This window comes from Gopherus evgoodei, unplaced genomic scaffold, assembly GCF_007399415.2.
Source record: "Gopherus evgoodei ecotype Sinaloan lineage unplaced genomic scaffold, rGopEvg1_v1.p scaffold_41_arrow_ctg1, whole genome shotgun sequence".
NCBI classification, from domain to species: Eukaryota; Metazoa; Chordata; order Testudines; family Testudinidae; genus Gopherus; species Gopherus evgoodei.
Genome location: NW_022060062.1, coordinates 1,318,910 through 1,336,783, shown reverse-complemented (window position 1 = coordinate 1,336,783; position 17,874 = coordinate 1,318,910). Strand labels below are relative to the sequence as shown.

The 17,874-nt window shown below is 40.4% G+C and overlaps 1 protein-coding gene across 1 annotated transcript in view; it reads right to left on the bottom strand.

The window, feature by feature from the left end:
• Positions 1-17,874, bottom strand: part of LOC115642544 (coxsackievirus and adenovirus receptor homolog) — a 39,158-nt gene that overhangs the window by 836 nt on the left and 20,448 nt on the right. The window contains 4 exon segments of the mRNA XM_030546168.1: positions 361-483; positions 926-1,081; positions 1,673-1,877; positions 4,010-4,179. Coding sequence (XP_030402028.1) covers positions 361-483; positions 926-1,081; positions 1,673-1,877; positions 4,010-4,179 — 654 coding nt within the window.

Below are 17,874 nucleotides of genomic sequence, written 5' to 3'. Positions count from 1 at the left end.
AATACTGGCCTTTAACTGAATTTGCATAACTAGAGAATTCTCCGTTTACACCTTAAAATAAAAACTAATGTTCCCTATACTGAGAAATATTACTGAACTGATACATGCATACTTATGTTTAAATTAAAAAAAAGCGTATAACACAAACACATGGAAAGACAGGTCAAAAGGCTGACTTGTTTATTGGAGCTGAAAGAATGCTCAATACTCAAAAATATGACAAAATTAAAAATGGTGTCAGCTACCTGTTCTACAGCATATTTCTTTTATAGATTACAAAAGGATCAAATGAGTTTATTTTTTTAACTCATTCATCAACATTTCTTATTTTGCAGAAAGTACTATACAGCAAGTACTTACGGGGAGTGACATTTAGCACAACGAAACAGTCATCAGCACCAACTCTGTTTGCCGCCACACAATTGTATGTACCAGAGTATTCCTCAGAGACACTTTTCAGAGACAGTTCACCTGTATCTTTATCTAAAAATATTGAAGAAACTAGTTAAAATTTTCCATTAATGATTATTCAATATTTCAAAAGGTGTTAATCCATTACAACAAATTTTATTTAAAAAGTCAGTGTCTTAGTTGTTTTGACATCAGTCTGAAAAAAATGAGACATTTGTCAAGCTGCAAAAAGCTGTCATATATAACACTACCATTCTTTTATGAATAACTGGAAGCTTATTCCATAGCATTTAATTTCAGTATTCAGTCTTGGTATTCCATATCACTAGTCTGCTGAGAATACTTCCTTGCCAAGAGTGTAAGGGATGTGTCTAACACAGGTAATCTGTGAGGTACCAGACAGTAAGCCTAGGCATAAAAAAAAACCCGTAGCATTTCAAGGTGAAATAAAAACATGAATAAAAAGCCTATTATCCATCTTAAATATATTATAATAGCAAAGGATAAACATTACTTAATAACGATGTTGCCGGAAGTTCCTTTGTGCCAGTTAATTTCCTCCAGTTGTAGGACAGGAGTGGGGAACCTTCTTGTGATACACATTTCAGGGTAAGGTCTCTTCCAGTTTCCTGTGATCCTTCAATGTAGCATTTAGTCCTTGCTGGCTTTACTAATAAATAAAGTATTATTTAAATTAATTAAAATCAGTTATGGTGTCCATTAATTAAGCCTTAGCAAATAAATCATTTTTCACTGTACAAAACTTGAAATCAGCCTATATTTTTAACTCTTATGTTTCATACAAAGGGCAAACCAATTTTTGAGCCATTTTCCAGAAATGTTAATTTCTACATTTTTGTCCTCCTCCATTCCACTGGGAGAGGAGAGGTATCAATCCTCTAATTTTTGAACACTAAATAATAGGGCTGCACCAAGAGGGGATGGAGCCCCAAGCAAGGCTGAAGCCCTGAAGCCCACCTCTGACCCACTATTTCAAAATATAGAAAACCCACAAAAATGTAAATAAATGGCATTCTAGTATTGTTTAACAGTGTGATTAAAACTGCGGATTTTTTTTTAATCTCGCGATTGTTTTTAAACCGCTTGACAGCCCAATTTATCCACTTACAATTTAGTATTAGATTATGAATTTATTTTACGCAAGCCTCTCTCTTATTTTAAGTGTCAAATGTAATATGGCATGTAAGAATTTGCCCTCAAAAACATATACAGCATATAGCATCTGTACAAATTATCTTACCAAGCACAGTCAACCGTATTTTTTGGCTTTCAACTCCAGGAGCTTTCTTCACTCTGCACTGGTATGTGCCTGTGTCTGCTGACTTTAGATTCACTATATTTATGGAGCCATCACCAGATCTGGGATCAGGATTAGTGAACTGTACCCGTCCATTCATAGCTTCATAGTAATCATTATAAATCCTGTCTACAGAGTACATGATAATCTAAAAGGAAAAGAAAAAACAAGTATTTTCTTCAAACAAATCTGCATAGCAATTTGAATATTTTAAATGAACCACCGTTCTATTTCTTTGGAAGACATTTTTTCATGTGTAAAAATAATTCTAATCAGAACAATTAAAAAACCCCATCCAACACAATTTATCTGATGGAAAATGAATAAATTATTAACAGCTGTTTAAAATTGCTGCGTGCTAACACTTATACTAAACCTCTGCATGAAGGAGTTCATCTAAATTTACTGGTATTGCTTCTAAAGAATGGAATGGGAAAGGGACTAATATATTTTAAGATCTAAGAATTTTTAAAAAATATTTTCTTAGTAAAAGCGGACTTGTTTGGTTCAACACGGCATTGTCTTTATCAGTAACAATAATCTATGATTCTATGAACTTAAAAAAAATTATAATAAAAGTATCCTGGAGTTACACTGCTCTACAGCCAAAATACTTCTGAAACAAATGTAGTCCAACTTTACTAATTCTGGGTCACTGAGAACAAAAATGATGCTTAAAATTGTTGATTGGCTCTAGTTTTCAAGATATGCTATTGGGTCAGTGTATACGACCCTTGACTTGGGAATGGCGGAGGATAAGTGAGTTATAAAGGGAAGGGATCTCAATTTAAACCAGAAATGACTAAAATACATCTTTGACTGGATCTATGAATAAATCTATGACTGGGTTTGGACAGTACTTGCTTTCTAGGCAAAACAATGAATGATGCAATCTGAAGCTGTTATTGCATCATACATGATATGAATGCCTCGTACTTGTGTGAACAGTGCAGATAATTTCTGCTATGTTTGTGGTGAAGTGACTTTTGCATCACAAAAGCGCAGTATAACCACTATGGTTAAGAAAGCCTATCACCTTTATTTTGGCTGCAAAATTGGAGATAGGACAAGAGATGGGCCCCACACATATGCTGCAACACTTGTGCAACAAATCTTTGCCAGTGGTTGAACAGGAAAAGGAAATCTATGCCTTTTGCAGTGCCAATGATTTGGAGAGAGCCAACAGATCACACCAGCAATTGTTACTTCTGCATGGTGCCTCCAGTTGGGAAAGGTGTGTCAAAGAAGAAAAAGTGGACTGTGGATTATCCAAACATTCAATCAGCTATACGCCCAGTACTCCACAGAAAAGGACTGCCAGTTCCTGATGCACCAGAATCACTCTCACTTGAGAGTCAGACGAGGAAGAGGAAGAGGATGAAACTTCTGGTCCTGAACCATCAATGTCACAGGACCCACATTTTCTCCCATCCTCCTCCTCTGAACCACACCTCATAACACAAGGTGAACTGAATGACCTTGTCAGGGATTTAGAACTACCGAGGAGTAAGGCAGAGCTGTTGGGCTCCAGACTACAGCAGTGGAATCTCCTGGCAGGCTATCAGGGCAAATGGAGCCCATCAATGCTTGCAGACTATTTCTGGACAGTGACAAGAGATGCTCCATTTAATGAATACAAGAGACAAGCCAAGAAGCGCCGAGTAGACACTGAATAGGACTAAACTATGTACATAATAGTTTTTTGCCTTTTGTTTCATAATAAATTTTATTTATATAACCCTTTTGCTGATTTTTAAAGTGTTACATAAACAGGACAGGTGAAATATTATGTAAAGCAACCATAAACACATGAAAACACCTAGGTTTACAATTTATGATTAAAACTCGACTATCTACACAATATACATAGACATAGAATGTAAAAACTTAAATATCTTAGAAACAGTAGCCAATCAGTTGTTTTAATTGTCATATTTGAATTCAGCACATCAAAATACATAATATCACATCACATTTTATCTCTGAAGCAGACGACTTCTCAAAAATTGTAGACCAGTGTTATTTTCTCTTTATCATTCACTAACTTATAGTGAGCAATCACTTGTCCTTCTAGATCTTAATGATGTTTATATAACTGGCATTCATTGTTGACTATTCCTGTGCATGGTGCTTCACAGACATGCAAGATCACAAGTTCCCTGACTTGAAAGAGAGAAAATTCAGAAAGCAAGAGGTTCTTTATGGGCAGAAAGCGTCAACATTCAGAGCTCTCACAACAGCTAGGAATTAAAAGGTCTCTAAAAAGCTGTCTCTACTCACTGTTTGTTCCTTCTTTTGATTATCTGTTGGTATTAAGACCCATTCAACATCTAGTGGGCCTTGATCTTCTTGTGAGACAGTGAATGTACATGGCAATGTAACTTTCTCTCCTCGTGCTTTTTCAACCATAGGCTGGTTAGTTGAAGTTATTGTTACGCCTTTCGTTAGGCCTAGAGAAAAAAAAGTGGTGGTACAACAAGTGTTAAACCTCTACTAATTCAACAAACAATAATTCAAATCTACAGATAAACTTTCCATTAGACATAGGCCAAGATTTTCAAAAGTGGATACCAAATAAGTTGCCCAATTATCTAAAATGCTGAGCACCCAATAGCTCCCTTCACTGAAATAGGAACTGCTTAGAGCTTAGCATCTTTGAAAGTCAGCCTGCTTATACAGATGCCTAACGTCAGGTACTCACTTTGGAAAATCTTGGCCATAATACACGATTAAGTGTACAGAACTGAAATTGTCTAGTCCGACATTTTTAGCAGCACTTACCCAACAAATCCTGTGCCATACTCTGTTATTGAACAATGAAGCAAACTGGATATAATGTTAATCAGTTCAACCTGGGAATCCTATAAATAGTCACTTGCATCAGGAAAAGCTACACCCTTCCTCATTTTCCATCTCCTACACAAAACACACCCTAGTTTTATGCAACATAAGTCCTATAAAAAGCATACATATCATAAAGGGTTTTAGTTAACAGTGACTTTTCACAACAGTAAATGCATACCATAATCCTAATGCTACCTCTCTGGTAAAATAAGGATATATAGCATACTGCTAAGGTCAGTTAAGTCTGACAGGACAGTTGTGAAATCTTGACGTTAAATTATTTGTTCTTGAAACATAAGGTCATTTTGCTTTAAAAGAATGGGTGGGTTAATCTTTTCCAAAAATCCTACTGAGTCTTCAGATTTAATTTTTGTGTCAGCCTTTTTTGCCTGATCTCCTGGAAAAATCAGCGTAATCCTCATTTGCATGGTATGCTCAAAGAAGAATACGTTTCCAAGCGACAGATTGTGCTCAATCCAATGCTTCAAAAGAAGAAAGAAACTATACAATAACCAAACAGGATTGTCATAAAAAAAGATTTACGTAAGTGGCCAGAAGCTATCTTTCCATAATATATTACAATCTTAAATCTGCAACATGTGTTCATCTGTCATGTTTTTTATAGCAGAATCACACAGTATTTGTTTAGCAATCAGGAAATGTTCCAAAAGGAACATTTCACTGTGTAAACTGTGAGATGAACTAGAAAGGTATTTGATGTTTTAAATCTCTTGTTGGATGTGAACATCTTGCTGAAAGTCAACATTTGTGATAGATTAGTAGGTTAAGTGCTTTAAAATGGTAATTTCTTATCCAAAGTAGTAAAACTAAAATACTGTACAATATCAAGATGCAAAATGCGACCTTGTACCGAAAGCACACGTGCTATGTAATATGAATAGTGTTGTTCACCGTGAAAGAGTACACACTTTGTTCTGTAAAATGTATACCTTTTTAAATACTTCTCTCCCTTTTTTCCCCTTCCACAGCTGCAAATTTTTCAAGCCTCCCTCCTCCATCCCGAAGGCTCTCTCAGATAAGATGGCAAAAAAAAAAAAAAAAAAAAAAAACGCACGCAAGATGAAATTTTCTCTGAAATCATGCAATCGACCCACAGTGAAAGAACTTATTTGTTTGAGTGGAAGGACACAGTATCACAGTACAGGAAAGTGTCCAACAAACATGAGGCCAGGAGGGATGAATGTGACGACAGGAGAGACAAACGCAAGGACAGCAGGGACACTTGAGATGAGAGGTGGCAGCAGGAAGATCAGAGGAGGCAGGATGCAATGCTGCAGCTACTGCGGGATCAAACAGACATGCCCCGGCATCTGGTGGAGCTTCAGGAACGGAAGCAGGATCACAGAGTGCTGCTGAAGCCTCTGTATAATCACCCTCCCCATCCCCATGTTCCATAGCCTCCCCACCCAGATGCCCAAGAACATGGGGCGGGGGCAGAGGCTCTGTGCACCCTGCCACTCTACCCCAGTGGACAGCCCAAGCACAAGGCTGTCATGCAACAAGTTCTGAAGTGGCCTTTTCCTTCCTCCCCTCTTCTCTTCCTCCCACACCCCACCCGGGCTACCTTGTCAGTTCTCTGTATTTTTATAATCAATTAATAAAGAATACATGGATTTTAAATGATAGTGATTTTATTTCCTTTGAAAGCAAGCTGTGATCAAAGGGGGAAGGGTGAGTGGCTTACAGGGATGAGTCAATCAAGAGGGCAGGTATTCATCAAGGAGAGAAAAACTGAACTCTCACATCATAGCCTGACCAATCATGAAACTGGTTTTCAAAGCTTCTCTGATGCACACCGCTTCCTGATGTGCTCTTCTAACTGCCCTGGTGTCTGGCTGTGCGTAATCAGTGGCCAGGCAATTTGCCTCAACCTCCCACCGTATCATAAATGTCTCTCCCTTACTCTCACGGAGACTGTGCAGCACACAGCAATAATAATGGGAAAAATGGTTTGGCTGAGGTCTGAACAAGTCAGTAAAGTGTGCCAGCGAGCTTTTAAACATCCAAATGCACATTCTACTACCATTCTGCACTTGCTCAGCCTATAGTTGAACAGCTCTTGATTACTGTCCCTGCTGCCTGTATATGGCTTCATGAGCCACGGCATTAAGGGCTAGGCTGCGTCCCCAAGGATAACTACAGGCATTTCAACATCTCCAGTGGTTATTTTCTGGTCCGGGAAGTAAAGTCCTTGCTGCAGCCGTTTAAACAGAGTAGTGTTCCTGAAGACACGAGCATCATGAACCCTTTCTGGCCATCCCACGTTGATGTTGGTGAAACGTCCCTTGTGATCCACCAGTGCTTGCAGCAGCATTGAAAAGTACCCCTTGCAGTTTATGTACTGGCTGCCCTGGTGCTCCGGTGCCAAGCTAGGCATATGGGTTCCATCTATTGCCCCACCACCGTTAGGGAACCCCATTGCAGCAAAGCCATTCAATACGGCCCGCACATGTCCCAGAGTCACTACCTTTGGTAGCAGCAGCTCAATGATTGCTTTAGCTATTTGCATCACAGCAGCGCCCACAGTAGATTTGCCCACTCCAAACTGATTCCCGACTGACGGTTAGCTGCCTGGTGTTGCAAGCTTCCACAGGGCTATCGCCACATCTCAACTGTGAGGGCTGCTCTCATCATGGTATTCTGGCATTTCAGGGCAGTGGAAAGCAAGTCACGAAGTTCCATGAAAGTGCCTTTACGCATGTGAAAGTTTTGAAGCCACTGGGAATTGTCCCACACCTGCAACACTATGTGGTCCCACCAGTCTGTGCTTGTTTCCTGGGCCCAAAATTGGCATTCAATGGCTAGAACCTGCCCCATTACCAGCATGATCTCCAACGCGCCGGGGCCCGCGGTTTGAGATAATTCTGTGTCCATGTCCTCATCACTCTTGTCACTGCGCTGCCACATCCTCCTCGCCTGGTTTTGCAGGTTCTGGGTCAGCATAAAGTGCACGATAATGTGCAAGGTGTTTACAATGTTTATGGCTGCTGCGTTGAGCTGAGCGGGCTCCATGCTTGCCATGGTATGGCGTCCACACAGGTAACCCAGAAAAAAAGGTGCAAAACAGTTGTCTGCCGTTGCTTTCACAGAGGGAGGGATGGAGGGAGAGGAAGGGGGCCTGACAACATGTACCCAGAACCACCCGTGACAATGTTTTTTGCCCTATCAGGCACTGGGATCTCAACCCAGAATTCCAAAGGGTGGGGGAGACTGCGGGAACTATGGGATAGCTACCCACAGTGCAATGCTCCGGAAGTCGACGCTAGCCTCGGTACTATGGATGCACACCATCGAAATAATGTGGTTACTGTGGCCACATGCACTCAACTTCATACAATTGGTTTCCAAAAATCGATTTCTGTAAAATTGGAGTAATCCCATAGTGTAGACATACCCTAAAGCTGTCGTCCTCCTCCCTTCACCCCTCCCCCTTTCTCCTACCATCACCTCAGTGAGAGAAAGTAAAAGACATCCCCAGGTCTGCCTTCCAGCTAAATCCAACTCTAACTAACAGAGCCCAGAATGACCATCCATGAGAAGCATGAAGAAGAGGTATGTAGGAATCAAAGTTCCCATACTATTTTTTTAAAGTGCATTTTAAAACTACTAGGAATTTATAGTATAGAAATTCAATCTGCATCTCTGTTTTAGCCCCATCCTGTTTCTGGATGCTTGTTACCACATTTTCTCCAGTCTCAGCCAATAAATACAGCCAAGAGAAAATAAGCACAAACCCATCCATCAGAGATCACATAGCAGTAAAGGACTTGTTAAAACTACAATTATTCGACATAGCAATACAAGATTCAAAAGATCTTAAGAATTATTTCAATTACAGCTTGAATAGCACTTAAGAAAAAAAGCCATTGTGCACTTTATTGAACATACAAGAATTCTTCCACAATTAATGTTTTAGATATTACTACGGGGGGGTGTGTGTCTGTGAGTCCCTCAATGTCAGCTGGCAGAGGGCCCCCATATCCCATCAGGCCTGACACACACAGTGCCCCAACATACATCACAAAGGTGTCATGTAAGATATCATATGTAAACTGTTGATATGCTGGTCCTGAAAATCAGTGTGTTATGTATGTACAGACTGTATACAAAAAGTTATAGGTGTGTGCTTGAAAGATATTCTTAAAATGTGTTTGGGAGGCAGAGCAAGAACCCAGCCTGCCCAAGACAAATGAATGTGTATTTACCTTCTGACCTGATTACAGGCAGAGGACAACAGAAATACATTTGCATATAAAGTAAATAAAGCCATTAAACTAGACAAGCAAGGAAGAAGACTGTTAAACAATCTTGCCAGAGTACAGAGTCTGAACCCCAGGAAGGTTCCTGGCTCTTGAAACAGACACAATAAACTTTAGGTAATATAAGAGGGGCAAAGAGAATCTAGAGATCAGTAATGTAGGGGTCATAAGAGCACAGCATCTTACTGAACCTTACACTCCCATGAGGCAATCCAAGTAATTGGTGTACATTTTAGAGCACTTAGAGGAATTGGATTCTAAACAGAAAGATGTTCTTAACCTTAACTACAGCAGAGTTACTGCTCTAATATAGACTTCATGCTAAAGTGAATTAAACTGATACAGTGAGTTAATGGCCCACTTCCTAGTAACTGAAAGTGAAGATGTTCTCCTGATGCAATATGCCTAGCTTCTCCATATGACTAGTCAGACAATACAGGTAAAGAGAGAAAGCAGAAAATTAATTGAAATGTCTGAAGATTTTTCTAATACAAATCAAAAAGCTTTTAAACCATCAAGACTAGAAGTAAGGGTTCAGTACTTCTAACACAATTAGGTCTCTAATTTCAAGAAATCTCCCATTGGTGCAATCGCTGATTCAGTTGGATCAGTGAAAGCCTGAGTAGGAGCTATAAAGTAGGCAAGGCTCTTGCTACTTCCAGCATTTTTGATCACCAAGCACATTTAGTTGACAGTGGTAAAATTTTTAGAATCTGCTACACACTTCCCTACACATGTCCCACCCAAGCTACCACCAGTGCAGCTGCAGCAATCATAGCACTAGTGGCCTTTCCATATAGTCATGTTCTCAGCAAGTGTACCAGACCTAATTTCTCGCACTGCCTAGGCTGTCGACATCAACTGTACTAGATTCAAACAAGACCTTGTGCTGACAGGTAAATAAAGCAAAAATAGTTTTCTGGTCTTTGATTTTAAAACTGTGTTTTTAAGTTAATGAATACAGTGTCAGTGAAGTTAGAGTCTTTGGCTTTCATTTTAAAGTAAAAATAACCAATAATATAACACCAAACATTTTTCAAGAAACACTACAGGCTGATGATGGAAGGAAAGGCAGAACAGGAAGAGGCAAGGCTACTTCAAAGGGACTGTCATTCAGATTCATGTCCTGTTCACATTACTAATGTAAATTACTCACTTCTTGGTCATCCTTTCAGAGGTTCATTTCTTAGGCTACTTGTGAATAACATAGCTGGAGTCGATGTACCTTAGGTCGAGTTACCATGGGGTCTACACCAAGGAGGGTCGACGGGAGAAAATCTCCTATTGACTTACCTTACTCTTCTCATCAGGGTAGAGTACAAGGGTCGACTGGAGAGTGATCTGCAGTCAATTTGGCGGGTCTTCACTAGACCCACTAAATCGACCATCAGTGGATTGATCTAAGAGCCTCGATCCCTGCTATAGTGTAGACCTGCCCTTAGGCTATGGCTACAATACAGCTTATGTTGACCTAAATTATGTTGCTATGGGGTAATTAAGATGACAGAGGAGTTCTCTGCCTGTCGCCTTAAAGCGGCTACATTAGAGAACTTACTGCGGTGCAGCACCACTGTAAACTCTCTAGTATAGGGCAGTGCTTCTCAAAGTCAGGCCGCCACTTGTTCAGGGAAAGCCTCTGGCAGTCCAGGCTGATTTGTTTACCTGCCGTGTCCGCGGGTTCATCCGACCGTGGCTCCCACTGGCTGCGGTTCGCCACTCCAGGCCACTTGGGGTGGCGGAAAGTGGCAGCCAGCACATCTCTCGGCCCGCGCCACTTCCCACAGCCCTCATTGGCCTGGAGCGGAGAACCGTGGCCAGTGGCAGTTGCGATCGGCCAAACCTGCGGACGCGGCAGGTGAACAAACTGGCCTAGCCTGCCAGGGGGCTTACCCTGGTGGACTGTATGCCAAAGGTTGCTGATCCCTGTACTAAAGCCTTGTCTAAGCACAAACTTGTACCAATTTAATTGATGTTATTTCTGTTTAGGTTAAACCTGTTCTGAATCAATTTAAACTCAACAGAAATAAATGCAGTTTAAACCTAAATAAGTATCCACATAGCTTTTTACACCAAATGCTTAACAAAATCTATTTAAATTCACACCTAAATTAAACTGGAGCAACTCTGCAAGCAAACACATCATACATAGCTGATTCGATATTGAATCTTTTCCCCTCTCAAGAGTTTGACAGGACTTTGCACTAATTATAATAATAAATTTAAGCAGAACAATTACAAAAGTTCCTTCTCTCACCTACACTGGTAATCAGCTACTCTTATGACATTGTAATCCCACTATCTGCATAGTCTTCCACCAAAACCAGGGAAATTAGGACCTGATACTCTTAATAAAAAAATTCAAAGAAATCTGTCCCAGCTCTCTCTATGCATTTTAAAGAAACAGGATAAAGAACACAGGCTATTTTCCCCCTTCCGTAGGTCACCTTTAATTCAAATTATTTGTTTTCTTTTTAAGAGAGAAACTCAATTCCAAAGGACCAATTCACTATCATCTCCATTTTATTTTAGAGGCTCTAAATATCAAGTGCTGAAGGACAAGGTTTGAAATGTATATTAATTAGGTGCATAAGGCCTAGTAAATTTTTAGAACATCTATTATTGAAAACTACCTTACCAGTGAGACAATCTAATTTATTCTAGAAGGGTCAGAGAAAGCAAAAAGAATACACATAAGGGGAAAAGGAGCAGTAGAAACAAACAAGCAGCAACTAGGGAATTAGTGAAAACAATTGGCAAAGATGCAGTAGAGAAGAAACAGATAGGAAAAGACTGCTTTGGATAGTACTAAAGAAATCCAAACTTAATATTAGTGAGAATTTGAGAGGGCAAGGAAGACGAATCCACTAAAAGAAAAAAAGAGAAAGGTAAACTGAGGGAAAGAATGTGAAAATAAAACAAGTAGAAAAGAAAAAGCTATGGCTGCATTTAAGCATTTTATTTACATAGCTATATTTGATTTTTTAATTTCCCTAGAAAACGTCCAAGAATTCTTAAATTTGGTAGGTTTGGAATGCTTGGGCAAGAAAGGAAGAGATGAGATAATATTGCTGCTTACACTTCAGGGTATCTGGTTTCAGAATGGTAGCCGGTTTGTCTGTATCTGCAAAAAGAACGAGGAGTACTTGTGGCACCTTAGAGACTAACAAATTTATCTGAGCGTAAGCTTTTGCGGGCTAAAACCCACTTCATCGGATTCATGCAGTGAAAAAAAAATACAGTGGAAATATATATATACACGCAGAGGACATGAAAAAATGGATGTTGCCATACTAACGATAATGAGAGTAATCAGTTAAGGTGGGCTTTTTTTCCATGTCCTCTGTGTGTGTATATATATATTCCTACTGTATTTTCCACTGCATACATCCAATGAAGTGGGTTTCGGCCCATGAAAGCTTATGCTCAAATAAATGTATTAGTCTCTAAGGTGCCACAAGTACTCCTCATTCTTTTTACTTCAGGGTATGCAACTATTGTGGGTAATAAGGTAGATTTTTTTGAACTGAAAACTACAGTAGCAGAAAATATATACATTTTTAAAGAATTGTGCAGGATATAAACCAATCCCTTAATTTAAATCTTGGTCGGCAAAAAGAGAGTTTTTCCAATACATGTTTTACCGAGTTGTGCTACCAAAGAAGATTATCTACATCTATTTGAAAGTCTTGAAGGTCAGCATGAATGCTAAGAACAGATTTACAAGTTAACTTCCACAAACTCTTTTTGCTGATTGCTGAGGGATTACAATGCGAGTCAGTATCACACTATAAAACCTCTCCCAGTCAGTGGCACTCCTAAATTCCTGCTCAGAATGAAACAAAACAGATCCACCAGGAGCCTGGTACACATCAGATATGGCTTATGGCAACTGGTAAAAAGCACTACTGCACAGGAGCTGTATGATGTTGGTGAGAGTATTCTGAGGCTGCACAGTAATCCAATAATTGAGTATTCTGGTAAGTGTAAACACCACTCTGTGTAAACTCAAAAGCTTGTCTTTTTCATGAACAGAAGTCGGTCCAATAAAAAAAAAATACTACTTCGCCCACCTTCCTTGTCTCTCTAATATCCAACACTGCTACAACAACCCTGCAAACTAAAGAAAAGTAGCAGCTCTAAATGGCAAAGTATTACTGTGCAGAGATCATCATAAAATTACTAGCACAAATTATTTCTAAAAGTACATCTAATGCTGTACAAACTCAGCTATGAGAAAGGCTTTCCAATACACACAATCTGCAAGCTCATTATTTTGTAAAAAGTTGAGGTAAAAAGTTTTTAACTTCATTTGCCACCAGGTCCCTCTGTTAATTTTTGTGGGTTGCGTTACATATTGGATTATTGCAATATCCTCAACCTGGAATTTTAAATTGGTGCAGAATATAATGGCCTGTTTTTAATAAGTGGTGATTCTCAATGGCAGCACAAGACACTTTTCTTCTGCAATCTACATTGGATGCTTATTGGTTTTCTGGACTGAACTGAAGTGGTTTTGACCTATGAAGCTCTAGAGTTTGTGACCTTACTTAGGCCATGTCTATACTTACAACTAGATCAGCACTCCTGCAATCGATGCAGCAATGTTAATTTGGCAGATCTGCTAAGTCGATGGCAGAGCACTCTCGTCGACTTCTGTACTCCAGCTTCTTGAGAAGAATAAGGTAAGTCAGTGGTACAGCGTCTCCCATGAACACAGCATGGGACCTAAGTTATGTCAACTTCAGTTATGCTATTTCAATTATGCAAACTACATAACTTTTATGTCAACTTACAGCTGTAGTGTAGGCCAGCCCTTAGAGACTACCACTCTCCATGTACTGTACTGTCACACTTGTGAACAGTGGAGACGCTGAAGCTGGATTCCTTTGAATTTAATAGAAGGAGCTAGAGTGTTTTACGTGACTGGACTGCAGTTCTGGAACAAGCTTCCCCTCTCCCCAATATAGGCCAAGTCCATTGACTTTGAGGACACACTGGAAGGTAAATCTACCTGCAAGGGCTTCCATAGAGCATGGAGTTCGGTCTGTGTGGATGGAGAGTTCTGCTGGCTGTTAGTTTTACTTTTCTTTTTGCAATTTATGACACGGGTGCCTAGAGCTCTCTCTTTATTTTTATATACAAATCCAAAGTAAATGTAATCATGTTTTCCTATTTTAAAGAAATATTTTCCCTTGCTGCGGTATTAAAGGATCACACAAACAGCAGAAATGGATGCATACAGGAGAAACCGTGAAAGTGGCAAAATGTGTCTGTGCACAAAGTAAAGAAACTGAAAAAAAAAATACATGCTCTCCTCTAATTTGTTATATCTTGGGTGCTATTTGTAATAAATAGAAGGTGCAATAGTTTCAGTCAATATCATGATTACTGACAGGAATCTCTTTAAAAAGTTCCATACTCCAGTGGCAAAGACTTGCTAAGCATGACCCATTTTTCTGTCTACATTTAGAATATAAAAACAGCCGTACCAGGTCAGACCAATGGTCCATCTAGCCCAGTATGTCTACTGACAATGGCCAATGCCAGGTGCCCCAGAGGGAGTGAAGCTAACAGGCAATGATCAAGTGATCTCTCTCCTGCCATCCATCTCCATCCTCTGATGAACAGAAGCTAGGGACACCATTCTTTACCCTTCCTGGCTAATAGCCATTTATGGACTTAGCCACCATGAATTTACCCAGTTCCCTTTTAAACATTGTTATAGTCCCAGCCTTCACAACCTCCTCAGGTAAGGTGTTCCACAAGTTGACTGTGCGCTGTGTGAAGAACTACTTCCTTTTATTTGTTTTAAACCTGCTGCCTATTAATTTCATTTGGTGACCCCTAGTTCTTGTATTATGGGAATAAGTAAATAACTTTTCCTTATCCACTTTCTCCACATCACTCATGATTTTATATACCTCTATCATATCCCCTCTTAATCTCCTCTTTTCCAAGATGAAGAGGCCTATCTTTAATCTTTTCTTGTATGAGACCCTCTCCAAACCCTTAATCATTTTAGTTGCCCTTTTCTGAACCTTTTCTAGTGCTAGAATAACTTTTTTGAGGTGAGGACACCACATCTGTACACAGTATTCGAGATGTGGGCATACCATGGATTTAAATAAGGGCAATAATATATTCTCAGTCTTATTCTCTATCCCCTTTTTAATGATTTCTAACATCCTGTTTGCTTTTTTTGACCGCCTCTACACACTGCGTGGACATCTTCAGAGAACTATCCAGGATGACTCCAAGATCTTTTTCCTGACTCGTTATAGCTAAATTAGCCCCCATCATATTGTATGTATAGTTGAGGTTATTTTTTCCAATGTGCATTACTTTACATTTATCCACATTAAATTTCATTTGCCATTTTGTTGCCCAATGATTTAGTTTTGTGAGATCTTTTTGAAGTTCTTCACAGTCTGCTTTGGTCTTAACTATCTTGAGCAGTTTAGTATCATCTGCAAACTTTGCCACCTCACTGTTTACCCCTTTCTCCAGATCATTTATGAATAAATTGAATAGGATTGGTCCTAGGACTGACCCTTGGGGAACACCACTAGTTAACTTTCTCCATTCTGAGAATTTACCATTAATTCCTACCCATTGTTCCCTGTCTTTTAACCAGTTCTCAGTCCACGAAAGGACCTTCCATTTTATCCCATGACAGCTTAATTTACGTAAGAGCCTTTGGTGAGGGACCTTGTCAAAGGCCTTCTGGAAATCCAAGTACACTACATCCACTGGATCCCCCTTGTCCACATGTTTGTTGACCCCTTCAAAGAACTCTAATAGATTAGTAAGACACGATTTCCCTTTACAGAAACCATGTTGATTATTGCTCAACAGTTTAAGTTTTTCTATGTCTGTTAATTTTATTTTTAACTATTGTTTCAACTAATTTGCCCAGTACTGACGTTAGACTTACCAGTCTGTAATTGCCTCTAGAGCCCTTTTTAAATATTGGCATTACATTAGCTAACTTCCAGTCATTAGGTATCTGTAACAGGTTGGGACTCACCAGCTGGCGTCTCCTGCTGGTGACTCTGGGAATTAGATCTGTCCAGTGGAGCGCCTCCCATCTGTCATTCTGCCCTCCGTTGCTGTCTCTGGACCCACGTTGCTCTCTGCTTGGCGGCGTCCTCTTCAAGGCCACTGCCCTCTGGCAGTGTCCCTTACTCCATCTGGATCCCCTTCCGGGGATCAGTGATCAGCAGTTCTACACTCCAGCCACCGTGTCCAATCACCCTCTGTGTCCAATCCCTCGTCAGAGATCTGGCGTAGTCTTATGGCCACTCCCTACGGCCAATAGCTGGGTGTACTGCAAGGAGTGAAGCGGGGGACCCAGGCCTGCCTTCTTCTCTGGGTCCCGGCCCATGGACCCTCTGGCAGCAGCCTCGCTGTCCTCCTTCTCTCCCCTCGTCAGAGATCTGGCGTAGTCTTATGGCCACTCCCTACGGCCAATAGCTGGGTGTACTGCAAGGAGTGAAGCGGGGGACCCAGGCCTGCCTTCTTCTCTGGGTCCCGGCCCATGGACCCTCTGGCAGCAGCCTCGCTGTCCTCCTTCTCTCCCCTCGTCTGTCTGCTTTCTTGGGCCACTTCCCCTATGGCCCCTTGCACACGCTAGGCCCTGCCTTTCAGGGCCTGCAGCCTGGCAGGTCACAGGCTCAAGCTCCCTAGCCTCCCCGAGCCTGCCAGCACTGCGCTGTCCGCGGTGCTAGTCTCCTCACTTGGAGACTGACCTTCTCCTGTTGAAGGCCTGGGACAGAGTGACTGCTCCTGCTCTGGGCAGCCTTTACATACATCTGAGCCTGGCCCTGATCGGCTGTCTCCAAACTGGGCCCTGATTGACTCCCCATCTTCGCAGGTGCCCTGGTCTGCCACAGCCCACTCTCACAGGGAGTGGGGCAGTCTGCCCCACTACAGTACCAAAGCCAATTTAAAGGACAGGTTACAAACCCTAGTTAATAGTTCCGCAATTTCACATTTGAGCTTTCAGAACTCTTGGATGAATGCCATCTGGTCCCAGTGACTTGTTAATGTTGAGTTTATCAATTAATTCCAAAACCTCCTCTAGTGACACTTCCATCTGTGACAGTTCCTCAGATTTGTCACCTACAAAAGCCAGCTCAGGTTTGGGAATCTCCCTAACATCGTCAGCCATGAAGACTGAAGCAAAGAATCCATTTAGTTTCTCCGTAATGACTTTATTGTCTTTAAGCGCTCCTTTTGTATTTCGATCATCAAGGGCCCCACTGGTTGTTTAGCAGGCTTCCTGCTTCTGAAGTACTTAAACATTTTGTTATTACCTTTGGAGTTTTTGGCTAGCCGTTCTTCAAACTCCTCTTTGGCTTTTCTTATTACGCTCTTATTACACTCTTGCACTTAGCAATTGTCAGAAAAGTTATTTCTTCTCAGATTAAAAATTAATAACTTGAAATATTTATAGATAATTTAGGCTCAAAACCTGCAAACAGCTAACCTGTGCTTAGCTTTACTCATGTTAGTAGTCTCCACTGCTCAGGCAAGTAAAGTTACCACGGGTGTTTGCAGAATCTGGGCCTTAGGAAGTAACTCCAAAGTGAACAAGGGCCTTTTCTAAATATTTTGCTTGACTATCATTAAAATAAATTTGGAAGTGAAAGGACAATAAATGAGTTTAATCTTTACCCAATAGTCCATTCTTTTTGTATGTATCCCTGTATTCACAAACTGTTCTGAACATTTTTGAAGCTCTTGTTCCTGAGCTGCTTTCCTAGCAACATCAGTAGTTGATGACCTTGCTCCACAGGGACATAGTTATCAAGTTCAGAAGCACAGAACGCTTGTATTCTTTTCATTACTGTAGGAAAGCAAAGATTACAATTCCTTTTGTACAACCACTATCCAACAGAGTTATAAAAAGCTTTATTATCAAAACAAGTTTAAGTATAGAGCTTTATCTATTCCAATATCCAGGATCTTCAGATTCTGGAGAACTACTCAAGATGCATGTTTGATAAGTTTAGTTTGATT